The 13,932-nt window shown below is 40.2% G+C and overlaps 1 protein-coding gene across 2 annotated transcripts; it reads left to right on the top strand.

Moving 5' to 3' along the window:
* Positions 1-3,483: 3,483 nt before the first annotated feature.
* c7h1orf210 (chromosome 7 C1orf210 homolog) lies at positions 3,484-13,273 on the top strand. 2 transcript variants are annotated; one of them, XM_084723712.1, is made up of 4 exons: positions 3,484-3,629; positions 9,901-10,506; positions 11,567-11,761; positions 12,625-13,273. In XM_084723712.1, exons 2-4 carry the CDS (start codon positions 10,449-10,451, stop codon positions 12,825-12,827), a joined length of 456 nt encoding a protein of 151 aa, XP_084579838.1. In that variant the 5' UTR covers positions 3,484-3,629; positions 9,901-10,448; the 3' UTR covers positions 12,828-13,273. The 2 variants fall into 2 exon arrangements, with proteins under 2 accessions (XP_084579838.1, XP_084579839.1); XM_084723713.1 differs by having other exon boundaries at positions 3,492-3,640.
* Positions 13,274-13,932: the final 659 nt, after the last annotated feature.

Genomic DNA, 13,932 nt, shown 5'->3' with positions numbered 1-13,932 from the left:
TTCGTAGAGGTGCATGTCACACAGCACCTTGATGAATGAAATCAGAGCTCAGACAGAGAGTATCACATTTAAGTCATTACAATAAAAGACCACTCAGAGAATAAAGCTGAATTTAAATAGAACTGCAGCTGTTTCATCAACAGATTTACAGATTTAAAGCAGATGTGAAGAGACCCTCGCTCACATTATCACATTTCCAGATGGAGGCCACATACGGACCCACAAACTCACAAAAATGTGAGCAATGTGCAGCTATCACCTTGTAAAATTTACACTGAGGTGGCTGCGCATCACAACGGACACGGCAGGGAATTCTGTGAGCTTCCAGCCCGCCGAGCGCGGTGGATCGTCTCACCTCGATACCTCAGGGGCAGTTGCGGCTTGTTTGTCACACAGCTTTTCCTCCACTGTCCCGCTGTCCATTGTTTTGTGCTGTTCGACACGTGTTGTTATTTCCCCTCCTCTTAAAAGACCGAGCGAGGCCCTCTCATCTGCCCAAGGAGCCGTGACCCGAGACCCCCACCACCTCACCGAGAGGACAAACAGTAAACATCCCACGGGAGAAAAGGCAGGGAAAGCCCCTGGTCTCCTCCAAAAATCTGATCCAGACTCTGATTATAGCTCCAACAGTGCCACTAATGACCTTGACCATGTTAATGTTTCCCTGCTGTAAACGGACTGAAGACGTTATTATCAAACCATTTGATATTAAATATGTGCTCATAGGTTATCTTCATTTTGAAAAATCTTAAACTTAAACACTTTTATGATTAGGGAATCATCGCAGATTTATTTTCTGTGCATTAGAGGACGCTTGCTACAAAGGACAAGGGACTTTCTGAACTCCACAAAGTCTAACAGAGCACATGCATTGGATCATTAACTGTCGCTATAAAAAAATCCTTCACCCTGGCAGCGGGAGCTTACACAGTTTTGGTTCTCAGACCTCCATGAGGACTGAAACATTGTGAACAAACTGAAAACAATCGGGCTTGTTTTGTTTTTTTCAGTGCGCATAAATCTTCATAAATTTTGTGCTCATTTAGGTTGATGTTCGACTTTTATTCCTGCAGAAAGCCACCACCTGCCGAACGGCTTAAAGGTTGTTTAATTTTTAAATCAACTGACTTTCCTTTTGCTGCAGTCAGGATGGTAGCTGTGATGCAAAAACACTGGCACACTAGACAATAAACTCCGACAACAGTTAGATCAAACAACTGCAGCATTTCTTTACAACCAAATACAACCAAACTCCTGCACGTTAAATCTGTAAGATTCGTATGATGGTGCACCTTCCTTTATTTGACTTTTGCATTATATTTTCATATTAACAATGGAACAAATGACTATGTGTAATGTGAAGGGTATTAATTGTAATAGCAAACATACTGAGTTATCAAGTAAGTTCTGTAGTTCCTCTTTACCCAACAGCTATTTTTAGCGTATCTTAATGCTCCCACATGATACAGATGTCCATTAAAGCCTGATGCATCAGATGCATTGGCCTTTACTGTGTAAGACATGAGTGCACAGGTTCAGATGGCCTGAATCGGCAAAAAGCAGAACATGACTTGGAAAAAAAATCAGTGCAGCACTAGCGTATCGATACATCTCATTAGAAAGTGTTTCATTTTTTGGCATCGATGAACTGCCGCTCTTACTTCCCCCCGTTTTCTCTCTCCCCCTGCCTCTGCCTGCATGGCACGCTCACACGAAACAAGCGCTCCCTCCTCCCTCTGTTGTGTCTCCTTTTCATTTCCACAAAAAAGACAGCACTGAAACCTGACAGTGAAAGAACTGATGTCGTACCACCAAACTTTCATGACACACAAGTGTGGAATAAGTTTCGGTTCACTCAAACTGCTCTCAAGAAAAAACTCTGATAACCTGCTGAGTCTACCAGCCCTGCACCAAACAGCAGACAGGGAAAGTTAGTGGTTAGCTGGGGAACACAGTGGAGACTTTAGTTGATAATCAGAACACTCTGAGAATCGAGGTTACCTACGTAACCCAAAGATTTTTGTTGTAAGTTGGTGGAAAGTGAAGAAGAGCTAAAAGGAGAGTGAATATTTGACTCACAAACATCTCCAAATGAATATTATCACCCAAAAATACTCAATTTGAATAAACAGATTCATCATATTAGATAACTGAGTCTTTTTCAAATGAGTTTTGTCAGTGTTAATGTCATTTATAGTGCTGTTATGTCAGGTGTGTGCTTCCCTTCAGGTGTGTGCAGAAAGCACAGTATTTTAATAAAATGCGTGTGATTTGAAAATGCTAACAGATATGGATTGACGTAGAATATATTGTGATCTTTTTTTTCCAATACATTTTGACTTTTGGACTTTTGACTTTTGGGCAACACTCTTTGGATCACACGGAAACAATCGCAGTCACCACTGTGGCACATTGTTGTAGCTTCTGCAAAACTGTGAAAAAATAAAAAACCTACTGAATGATCTGACATGAAGAAAAAGCTGCAGGCGTGTAAATACATAACTTGTTATCAAGTCAAAAGGTAATAATATGTCAGTGATGTTAACAGCTTGTTTCTGCTGCCCCCAAGTGGCCAAAAAATCAGCCAAGGCATGTTTGATGTATTCATCTCTATTAGCTTTGTTTTCATCCCAATCGATTCAGTTCTGCCACTGAATTTCCCCAGAATGACTGTTAAAGTTTCACACAAATGATCAGGCCTTTCTTAAAAATACTGAACAGCTAATGCATCACATGACTGTTTGCCGTCAGCAAACAGCCCCCATTATCTGTGGTTGGAAACACCACTGCTTTTTTGGGCTGATGCTGAGTTATCATTTTACAGCCCCGACCCATCCTCGTCCCGTCCATCTGCCCCAAGACAACAGCTGAAGCATCCTGGAACAATACGGAGGGAGGGAGGGAAGGAGGAAAAGTCAGGGAGGGAGATATGAAGACGCAGAGTGCGCTGCCGAGTGGTCAGGAAGTGGCCCTATTGTTTTCAGGGTCACCTCGCTTTTCCTCTCGGAGCCACCCGAGCTCTGTTCTCTCCCCTTGGGCCGTACGTCTTAAATAAACAAAACTCCTCGTCGCCACAAACTGTATCTTGTCTGATTTCCTCCCTCATCTGAAAAGGGCTGAGAGAAGAGTTTGTATTTTAGACAAACAAAGCGAGGTGTGGCGCCTGACAGCACACTACACACACACACACACACACACACACACTGTAAGAAGCCACAGAAATCAGATATCAAACAAGATCATTTGATTATCCACCGGAACTACATCAACACAACAGAACATCTATTTGCAAAAAAGCAGGTTTGACTGGTTTATTCTTCAGTTACCAATGCACACAATTTAAAACATGACATATTACTCATAAGTCATGTTTTACCTCTTCCTGGTTTGGCAGCATTGCCTCTGACCAGGTCTGCTGTGCCATTGGACAGGGAGCAGCAACAGTAGGTGGGAGGGAGCGCACCTTAGTTACAAAGTTACCCATTAACTTGTCCTTCTGGGAAGCAGCTCGTTCAACCTTTGCACAAGATTTCTCCATTATACACACAAAGCAAAAGAAAATGTAGTCATGGCTGATGTGACAGACGGCAGGTGAACTCGCTGAAGCTGAGGGGAAACTACACGGACAGGTGAGCGGCAGGTAAGACAGCTGGAAATAAACAGCTGGTCTTGTAAAAGTGGGAGATTTGACAGTCTCATCTACAGACTGTGTTGCACTATGTAAAGATCATATGACTGTATTGACTTGCTTGTTGGGTTAAAGCTTATCTTGTGTGCTGATAATATAGTAATTATCAAGTCATGTAGTGAAAAATCACAATGTGCCTGAAAATAAATGACAAATCTTTAAATTTGCATAAGTTTACTTCAGGTTTTGACCAAAAAGGAGGACACACTAAATCTACTTGACTGACTTAAGTCTGAACACAGAAATAATCCTAGAAATTGATCCATATTGCAGTTATTCAGTGATCAGTTCATGGAGGTCACTCTTTCTAAATACAGAAAAGACCCACAACCAAAGTGTTATAATTTCAATGAGCTGGTAAACCGTTTCCTGCACCTGCTGCATGTTGACTACTTGTTGTTTTCACCCAAAACAATAACACAGACCTCTGGCAGCTCACTTGTTTATTATGTTTGCACTCTGCAAGGCCAGGTTGCACCCAGTTAAATCATGGTTTAACTTTAAATCATGTTGCACCAAACTTTTAAACGAGCTTAAAATTAAGAGACTTTTTTTTTAAAAACAACCTCAAATTAGTTTTTACTCTAAACCTAGATTAAATGTAATTATGTTGTAACAAAACTTTAAACCCAGATTCACAACTTTAAAGTTACATTCATAAGTTTTAACTTTTAAAATTGCTGCCAGTTGGAGATGGATAGTGGAAGCTAGTAAACAGCAAGCATTTTGAAAACTTTTTAGCCAGCATGCAAACAATGTAACATTTTGTTAACTTTTTTGAAATGTTTTTAGCTAGCACACAAACAACGTCACAATTTGTTAACTTTTTAGCTCACTAGCAAGTATCGTAACATTTTGACAAGATTCAAATTTCTTATTATAATTTTATTTATTTTAATTTAAGCAATCAAACACATTCATAAACTTTCATTTCAGTTTAAATCACTTAATTTGGATTTTTAAACTGAGATTAGTTTTTAATTATTCAAGACAGCTCAGCTTCATTTTAAATCTGTATTTACTCATTCTAAACTTAGTTTTACTAAACTCTGATTAAATGAACTTTTGTTGGTGCAACCCAGTCTATGAAGCACACATTTAGATTAACACTATTTAATGAAAGAACCAGGTGCTTAAGCTAATCTTTAAATATCAAATACCATAATTTGTGGTCATGATGTAGGTTATGTAGTGTGTTGTTGCATTAGTGTAACGTTACTTAGCAGTCACTCATTGTGTTCCTGTGGCTCTTCTGTTGACACTGCCATTATTCCAGAGCTGAAAGGCAAAAACCAAACATGACATTCAGGGCACGTCACCTAAGCTATTATGACCTTGCTTCAATTCAAATTAAAGGGGGGAGAAAAGAAAAGTACAGAAGGCTAATCATTATTCAAAGATGAAGTTTTCATCCAAGTCTGTGCACTTGATTTACAGTGTGAGTTAAATAATCATGCTCATAAACAAAGTGTCTGCCAGCTGTTTTTTAACTCAGTGCACTGCATCAGGCCTTCTGCCATTATTCTTGACAAACAATGGCACAGCCTGACTCCTCCACACAGTTTCAAAGCAGGACACAAATACAGATCTTGGCAGTGGGATAGGAGGGAGAGAAGGAGGCTTGCAGCATGTTGCTCTGTGGATTGTTGGGCGAGGGTCAACTGAAGGACGGCTCTTTGATTTCATGTGAATATCTATGATAGACTTAGCCAGTGAAAGAGAGAGAGAGAGGGAGAGAGAGAGAGAGAGAGGGAGAGAGAGAGAGAGAGAGAGAGAGAGAGAGAGAGAGAGAGAGAGAGAGAGAGAGAGGGAGAGATGTTTGCTTGACAGGTTTGATTTGGGTTATATGAGACCAGTGTGTTTTGTGTTGTTTTCTAAATGTACTCGGATGTAATACCATTAGATTTTTGTATAAAGTTGTTTATCTGTATTCAAATTGAGCTGTTGGTACATAAGAGGAAAAGTGCTAAAGTGCTGCCCAGCACTTTGCTGCAGACTCTGTCCAGAGCTTTTAGCTTCCTGCACTGATACTCCTGCTGCTTCTCCAGACTGATGACCACCATCTGCTGTAGCTAAATACACTGACTATAGAGAAGTATCTCATACAACCCTGCTTCAAAACAACCTCACTATCCCTTTAAGTGAAAGTACACAAGTATTATCAGTAAAATGTTCTTAAAGTATCAACTGATAGCAGTACGGCTGATAAATTATCACGTATTACATTATTAGACTGATGCATCAGTGTGTGAGTGGCATTTTACTGTTCTAGTCTTGCCAAGGTGGAACTTTATAGAGTTTTAACTACATTATATGTTTGGTAGATTAGTCAAGGGTTTGGGTCTCATCCAACGGGTCCCAAAAATAGACGGTTAATGTGTCAGGAAAGAAGAAAAAAATAAGGTTTTATTCCATCTCGAAATAATGACTTAATATCTCAAAATAATTACTTAGTATTGCAAAATAATTTAAAACTTTCTCAAATTAATGATTTAGTATCTCATACTGATGAAAATACTTTCTTGTTACATTGAGAAAGTTTCTCAGCACAGTGACTTACAGGACCTTTTATGTTCTCAACACAACGGCTTCCCATATTTTGGGCCTCAAACCATCCTAGAAGTTATGTAGGGCAAAGTCATTGGCTGGTGGCAGCGCTAATAATTCACTGACATTTGAAATGTGACAGGAAGCAAAAGCAGACGCTGCATTTTTGTAAGGGGTAGAACTAGTACTTAAACAAAATGCTTTGGTACATTTATTTTCCATCACTGTATCTCAACCAGTGTAATCAAATCTCAAACCACTGCTTACAGTTAATTTGTCTGTTCAAAGGGATGTGATCATGCTCCTTGCACAGAACATAATTTTGATGTTTAATTCAGTTTGATGACAGAAAGAACATTTTACAGCCTCTGGCCATCATTAGTGTCTAGAAACTGACACTCAGCTCGCATTTTGGGGCACTGAATGAAACAAAGAGTGACTAAGAAAATCCGACTCCTCTCTTTGAGGATAATATTCAAACACTATTACAGACAAAGATGCAAATGCAGCGTCTTACACGTGCATGTTCCCATACAAAACACAAACATGGAGCTCACAAACACACACAGATTTCTGGCTCCCAGGCTTCTCTCCAACTGCTCCCGGTCCTGCGCTGCCTGGTGTGTATATTTTGTTGTGCTCTGCCTGTGTGAGGACAGAACAGGAAGAGATAAAGGCAGCCCTGTTGCCGTGTTTACAGCCAACACCGCTGAGGAGAATAGCTGTAGAAGACGAAAAGGAAGAGGCCTAATGGCCGGCGCTAAGCAGGCGGACCTGAGGTGATTTTTCTCAGCGCTCTCGCTGTGAAAAATCACCTCAGAGCCAAGACGGAGGGAGAGATTCACAAATTTTAATCTACTATGACTACAACAGAATGCAAGAAGCACATTTTAGAGAATGAGGTTTTCAATCATAATTTCTGAAACATAACTGCAGCCTGCTGTTCTTCACTCCGGTTTCCCCATTTCAGTCTAGCTACGATAACCATCTCCTGGCTTTAGCTTCATATTTAGTGGACAGACATGAGAGTGGTATCAATCATCTCATCCAACTCCAGGCAAGAGGGCAAATGAACATATTTCTAAAAAGCTATTCCCTGTTTCTTTAACACAGAACTGTGGACACAACCCAAACTCTTAATTAGTTCTGCATTTACGATTGGATCTGCTTCGTTTCATCGTAAAGCAGTTTAGGAAATGTGCAAATGCAAGACAAATGCAATGTCCTTTAAATAAAAGAAAAAAAAATAAGCTTTCACATTAGTACCGATAACAAATGGCCTTTTTTTATTGTAATATTTAGAGGTGTTTGTTTCAGTGTTTACTCTGAGTACCAGAACTCTGAAAATATGTATGTATATATATATATGTATATATAATGTTTATGTCCTAACATGATGAAAAAAAACACACTAGAAAATGATCAACGAAAGTGGAGACGGGTCAAAAAAAGGGTCAAAAGTTCAAAAGCATACAAAAATACAGGTGGCAGCAAGGCATGTTAAACATAAACTACAGCGCTCAGTGAACCTGTCTGACTGCATCCTCACAGCTCTCCTGAAAACAGGCGGTCAACCTGTAGACTCATGCATGCAAATCTGGCAAATTTGCAAGCAGCTGTACACAACGGTCCTCTCTCTGTCAGACACACGCTTCTATGGATGACAGGCTTTTATTTGCATTCAGAACATCATCACTGTTTTTGATGTCAGCTCAACCAGACCACAGCAAGTGAAAACGCGGTTCTCGAAATCCAAAAATGATTTCAGTTATTTATCGTTAAATTATAGGAAAAGTACTATAACATGGGATATATGCTTATTTGCTTTCTTCTGCAGCCAGCAGCCAGTTAATTCATACCACTAATTACAATCTTGTTTGATTAATCTGTTCAAAAACCAAAGTGGAAAAATGACAAATCACCTTTTTATGGGAGGTTTTTGTGTTTTGAAGTTATTCTGGCTGGGTGAAGTTTCCAGGCAACCATCAGAGACTTTGGGAGGTTACTGTTTACTTTGTTTTTTTTTTTAAAATATGTATTAAACAAACAAGGTATAGTGTCTTAATTATTGAGCTTTATTGGTGCTGGTAGAGGAGTTTTGTTATCTTCCAACAAAGCCAGGTTCGCTATTTTCCCGTTTCCAGTGTTTGAGCTCAGCCAATCCACCTGGCTTGCTGGCTCCAGCTGAGAGTGGTTCTCTCGTCTCTCTGCCAGAAAAGCAAATATATTTCACAAAATGTTTTTATTCCTTCAAAACGCAACGCTGGTCACATTTAATGTCGTTTCCCATCTGCGTTGCCTTCATTTGTTGGCCGGTTTTCATGGGAACATGAAATTTCATTGAAAAAAAAAATCAGCAGACCAGCGTGCAAGATAATCAAAAGTATGTTTTCATTAGTGTACAGCCACTTAAAAATAAGAACAGTTTTATTTTCGCTACCTTAGAATGAGACGTTTACATCTACAGAAGGAGCGGGCGTTTTTCCACAGAGTTGAAACCGCCACGTTTCAACAGCGGCCAAGAACAGAAAAACTAAACACAGGGCTAGTCCACTGAGCAAAGATACACATCCAAATGACATCTTTTGAATGTCTTGGCTTATGTTAAAAAAAATACATTCCCTGAGCAGCCAGAAAGTTTTTATGATGACTTTTTATGAAATCTTCTGAACTGCCTGTCATGCTGTTGCACTGCTCTGTGAACAATAATGCAGCTAAAAAACAAGAGCTAAATCTTGTTTACCAGCGGCCTGTTTCACCTTCTCTCACCAGTGCAATTAGGATTTTTTTATAAGCACGCCAGCTAATATAAAAACATATTATTATTCCACTTATTTATAATTCCTCTTTGAAATGTTATCCCTCTGTGTTTTTGTAAGCTTTTATCTGTTTCATCCAGTAACTGTAACTGATAAAAAAAAATGCTTGACTGGAAGAATCTCAGTCGAGTGATTTGCCTCCGACTGATGATTTGAATCTTAAACAATCAGAAGAGACGACCTTAGATGCTGAGTTTCATGGTCAGTGCAGGTTGTCCTTTACGCTTGGAAGGGAAGGGTGAGGCGAGGTGTGTGTAATCTCCAAAACTTATCACCAGATGCCTCTAAATCCTTTGAATTTGTTGCTCCAAGCAAACAATGTCTAGTCAGCTTTCTTTTATTGTCCTTTGAGAATCATTAAGCATGTCGCTCCTGTATTGTGGGAAGCTGTGGCGCATACACAGTCACACATCAGTGATTTTGTGTTTTGTGCCAGCTAGACCTAGAGGGGAAGGTCCTACAGTCAGAGGGACTTCCTGTTTGCGAGACACTTTTCCTGTTGTGGATGATATCCTCCTGAGCTCCTGACAGCTCACGCTCAATTTTGACTTCTGGATTTAGAGGACCCAGGCAGCGTCTCCTTTTATGATGACACTCTCACTCTTCATACATACAAAGTGAAATATTTAGGTCATTTGATTGTTCGTGTTTTTTTTTTTTGTGTGGCTCAGTTATTAAATATGCATTTACAAGCACAAAGAGTCCAAAACAATTCAAAGCCATCATGCACATGGGATACAGAAGCATCTGACTTTTTTTTTCTTTCTGCAAGAAATCTTTGTACGTAAGTGTGTAAAATGAAGATTCATGCTGATTTAATTCACTATTTTTACACTTTCTCTAAAGACTCATCTGACTGCAGCAAGAGGACACTGGCTCACATTCTGACTCAGGATGACAAAGCCACCTTTCACTTGTTTCTGAACCAAGGATTCCCCTGTCACTCAACCTTGCCACCTAGTGGAGCTCTGCAGGTTCAACTCGCTCCTGGTCAACAGAAATCTTCCAGACAACTGCCTCCCTCATCTGGGGAGATGCCTGCCCTGCAACGTTTCCCTCGGATCCCGTCTATTTTTTACCCGCTGAAGACAACACAGCACTAACCAGCTGCGCACATCACAAAACCTCAGCTGGTGAAGGAATTAAAACCTCCTCTCAGGCTTCAGTTTCACGTGTCCGCCGGGTCTTGTAGAAAGACAGGCGCCCAATTACCAGGTCACAAAAACCTGCTCTTTGACTGACAGATGTGTGACACACACCTGTGATCTATGGCTTCATGTGAGAGTTGATGGTGCCCCAGAGCAACAGAGAGGTCTCATCAAACAAGAGGCAAACTGAGCCACACAGGAGAAGCCACATCTCAAAAGAGACTGCACAAACAAGAGCAAGGCCAGATGGAACTAACAACAAATGGCATGTCAGTTACAACCAAACCAGCAGCAACACAAAATGGTAAGAATTCAGTTACATCTGTGATGTCAAACAGAAACAATTCATCCATCCGCAGGAAAAGAAAAAACAAGGCTTGGGGTTTTGCCGTTCTCATACACTCAACAATAATACAAACAGAACACTTTTGTTTTTGCTCCCATTTTCATGACTTCAAGTTAAAACATCTAAGACCTTCCCTTGTGCACACAAACGATTTGCAACTTTGTTCAAATCTGTGTTAGTAAGCAAGATAAATCCAGATAGGGTATATATGTAGAGTCGCTGATTAAACAGCAAGAAGTTTACAGGTGTGTCTTGGACTTTTCTCAGTAAAAGGCTACTCTAAAATGTGCAGTTTTATCTTAAAAAAAAAAAAAGGCATTTTTTGATGAGAGCAGCCATACATCACCTCCATCAACCACGCCCCCCTTTTGGGTGAAAAAAGTGCTATTAACGTGCCGGCGCCAAATTAAAAAACCACAACACCACATTTGACAAACTAATAAAACAGCAAAACAGTTTCTAAAAAAGTTACATTTGTTAGAAGTAAAAAAAACAAACTTGTGTATGTGAGGATGTACCACATCTGACCACCTGGTGGAGTCGTTCTTCCACTTTGATGGAAGCAGACATTCATCAACCCCTATTTCTTTTCTTTTTTTTTCTTCTTCTTTCTAACAATACTGATTGTCAACTGGCAAAGACATGGCACAACTGCTCACCTAACTGGCTACAGGATTTAATTTCCCAATAACTTAAGGTTTAGACTGCAAACACCTCAGAATTTGTATTGATCACCAGTCGATTAGAGTAGCTGTTTTCACGCAGAAATGGGCAGAAGCATGACGCAGGAACAAAGTACCCAGATGTGCTGCTCTCATCTGGAAGGCACTGAACTATAACAACTTAACAGAGAGCAAAGTCATGACCCGCCCTACCCTCACCTCCGATTGGCTCACCTTGACATTCTTACTTTGACCTTCATCAGTCACTCCTCATGCTTAAACCATCCAGTGAAGGATTGTTTCACAATCATAACAGATTGCTTAAGAAGGGTGTGATCCATGTTCCTCTCTTGCAGACACTTCGACAAGCGTGGGAGGCAAACATACTTCTCATAACTGGGAGTTCCTGGTCGCCGTCTTGGTCACAGCCATCTCCGTCTCCATTATCATCGCCCTACTGGCCAAATGCCAAGTGGTTCGGCGTTACCTGGCGAGCTACAGGCACACGCGGCTGAGGGAGATGGACACCGTTAGCCAGTGTGACCAGTCAGGTTTGTTTTTTACACATCAAACAACCTGATTTTTTTTTTTATTTCTACCATAGATAAAAGTGCTGCTTTATTTGATACGCAGCATGTAGAGTCTGTTTGTATTGGTGCTTCACTTTCACATTTTACAGGGATGAACATGAAGGTGACGAACAAAGACTTATCAGCTGATTCTTCAGTTCCTCTGAGCCTCATGGAGCATTTTAATGTCTGTCAGCTCATTGTTTCAGTCTTACAGCAGCTTTTTTCTGCTGAAAAAACATCTGATTGCAACCTGCACAGCGTCACATTAAACACCTGTCCAGCATCAACCAACAGTCTCCCAGACGTAGGCGCAGTATCAGAAAAGACGTGGCTAACATCTAGAATAATAAATTATCATGCTCATTAGACATGTAACTGTAACATCAGGTCCACGCATCTTCACACAATTCAACTGTGACCTAAATACAGTAACATTCATCAGAATATTTCTTCTTGTGCTTTACACATGTAAACCCACTGACGTCAGCTGGTGGTTAGCGCACTACCTTTCTGAAGCCTCGAGTTTGGCCTTATGTGGGTCACCAGCTTGGCTTTTTGCAAACAGAGCACTGGGCGGTGTTTAGTTTTGTCTCAGCTGTTCAGCAGGAAAAAGAAGTGGCCACAAAGTTTCATACAATATGGCTAAACAATATACTAAATCATGTTGCTGAAAACATTTAAAGTGAGAAACAGACAATGCGGCAACAAAATCTTGATCCGTATTTGATCATTGATCATCATTTTTTTAAACCACCATCAGTATGAATGACATATAGAATTTACCTTTTGATGCTTGTTGATCTTGATGCAGTCCAACTCGTTGTTTCTATCGCTGCTTCCAGGTCTGGAGGTGGAGTTTGCCATGCAGGGGGGGCGTGGGATTAACCCTCACTGTCTGCCTCCTGTCAGCGAGGAAGACGACGACGGCTTCATCGAGGACAACTACATCCCGGCCAGCGAGAGAGCGAGGGCTGAAAGAGCAGCGGAGAACATGGAGGAGGACACAGAGGAGGAGATGGATGAAATCGAATTCACCATCGCCTGACAGGACTGTCTCTCTAAAAACACCCTCGGCTCTGTAAACCAAACTGAACCACCAAGTCCACTCCCAACTTTTCTTTGTTTTTGCTGGTTTTTGTTTCGTTTTCTGGAGAAAAAATTATATTGTCAGTCACAAACTGGGAACTTGGGAAACTTTGGTTAAGCTAAGGAAAGCATAAAAGTGTAAATACCAAGGAGCATTTTTATTTTAAAACAGCAAAGAATGAATTAATGCAAGGTTGCGTTATTATGTCCGTGGCTCTCAGTGAAGAGCTATATAATTTCAGAATATACTCGGATGTAACAATACCAAAATCCTAAGATATGATAGCACCACGATAAAATGACAACTTGAAAAAAATGTCCTCTATCAGATGATGGATCACTGGCAGCCCTATGTGATGTTTAATACATTGTTACATCCCTAATAAATTTTCATTTTTGTCATGACTTATTTGTCAATATATTGACAAAAGTAACGCTAACAGTTACAATATGTTCTCAGCTATAGTTGATAATCAAACAAATCAAATCTCGTCCTGAAACAGCAAATCGTTTTCTTCCTTTTTAAACAGTAAAAAAAAAAGATCAAAGGGTCTCTGTAAATATGAAAATTGAAAAATCCCATATGAATCTGTTGAATCTGCTTCATTGATTAGTTAATTTGACAGCACGGGTTTTGCATAATATCCCTGTATGATTTAGTCCAGTGGTTCTCAGCCTGAGGGCTGGGACCCCCAAGGGGGTCGCGAGACGGTCCTCGAAAATAAAATCAAATGTTGCTGCAAGCAGTGCAGAGCGAGAGCCGGTCAGCATCTCTCAGCCGTTTAATCACGTTCAACATGAGGGACAAGCATTTAAAAATATGCTAAATAAAACAGGTCACTTTCATTAATGGTTAAAGGTAACATTTTCTTTAAAAACACTGTATTGACTGATACTGCAGAGATGTATTTCCTTATTTTGTCATTATTTTGCTGTGCTGGGACACTTAAACATTCCAAGATGTTGGTAATGGTGTGTTTACGAACAGCTCGGACAAATCCACTGCAAACCAGTACAAAAAACTAAAACATTATAAGAGTAAATAAAAGTAGCATTTGCATTTT

The sequence above is a fragment of the Lutjanus erythropterus genome, chromosome 7 (genome assembly GCF_056507025.1).
Source record: "Lutjanus erythropterus isolate fLutEry1 chromosome 7, fLutEry1.hap2, whole genome shotgun sequence".
Lineage (NCBI taxonomy): Eukaryota > Metazoa > Chordata > Actinopteri > Lutjaniformes > Lutjanidae > Lutjanus > Lutjanus erythropterus.
This window is presented reverse-complemented; position numbering and strand designations above follow the sequence as displayed.

Bases quoted from the DNA above. Each gene is read 5' to 3' on its own strand.
- c7h1orf210 (XM_084723712.1), top strand. From the start codon at position 10,449: ATGGAACTAACAACAAATGGCATGTCAGTTACAACCAAACCAGCAGCA. The intron at 10,507-11,566 runs GTAAGAATTCAG...CCTCTCTTGCAG, and splicing joins ACCAGCAGCAACACAAAATG to ACACTTCGACAAGCGTGGGA. The intron at 11,762-12,624 runs GTTTGTTTTTTA...CGCTGCTTCCAG, and splicing joins TAGCCAGTGTGACCAGTCAG to GTCTGGAGGTGGAGTTTGCC.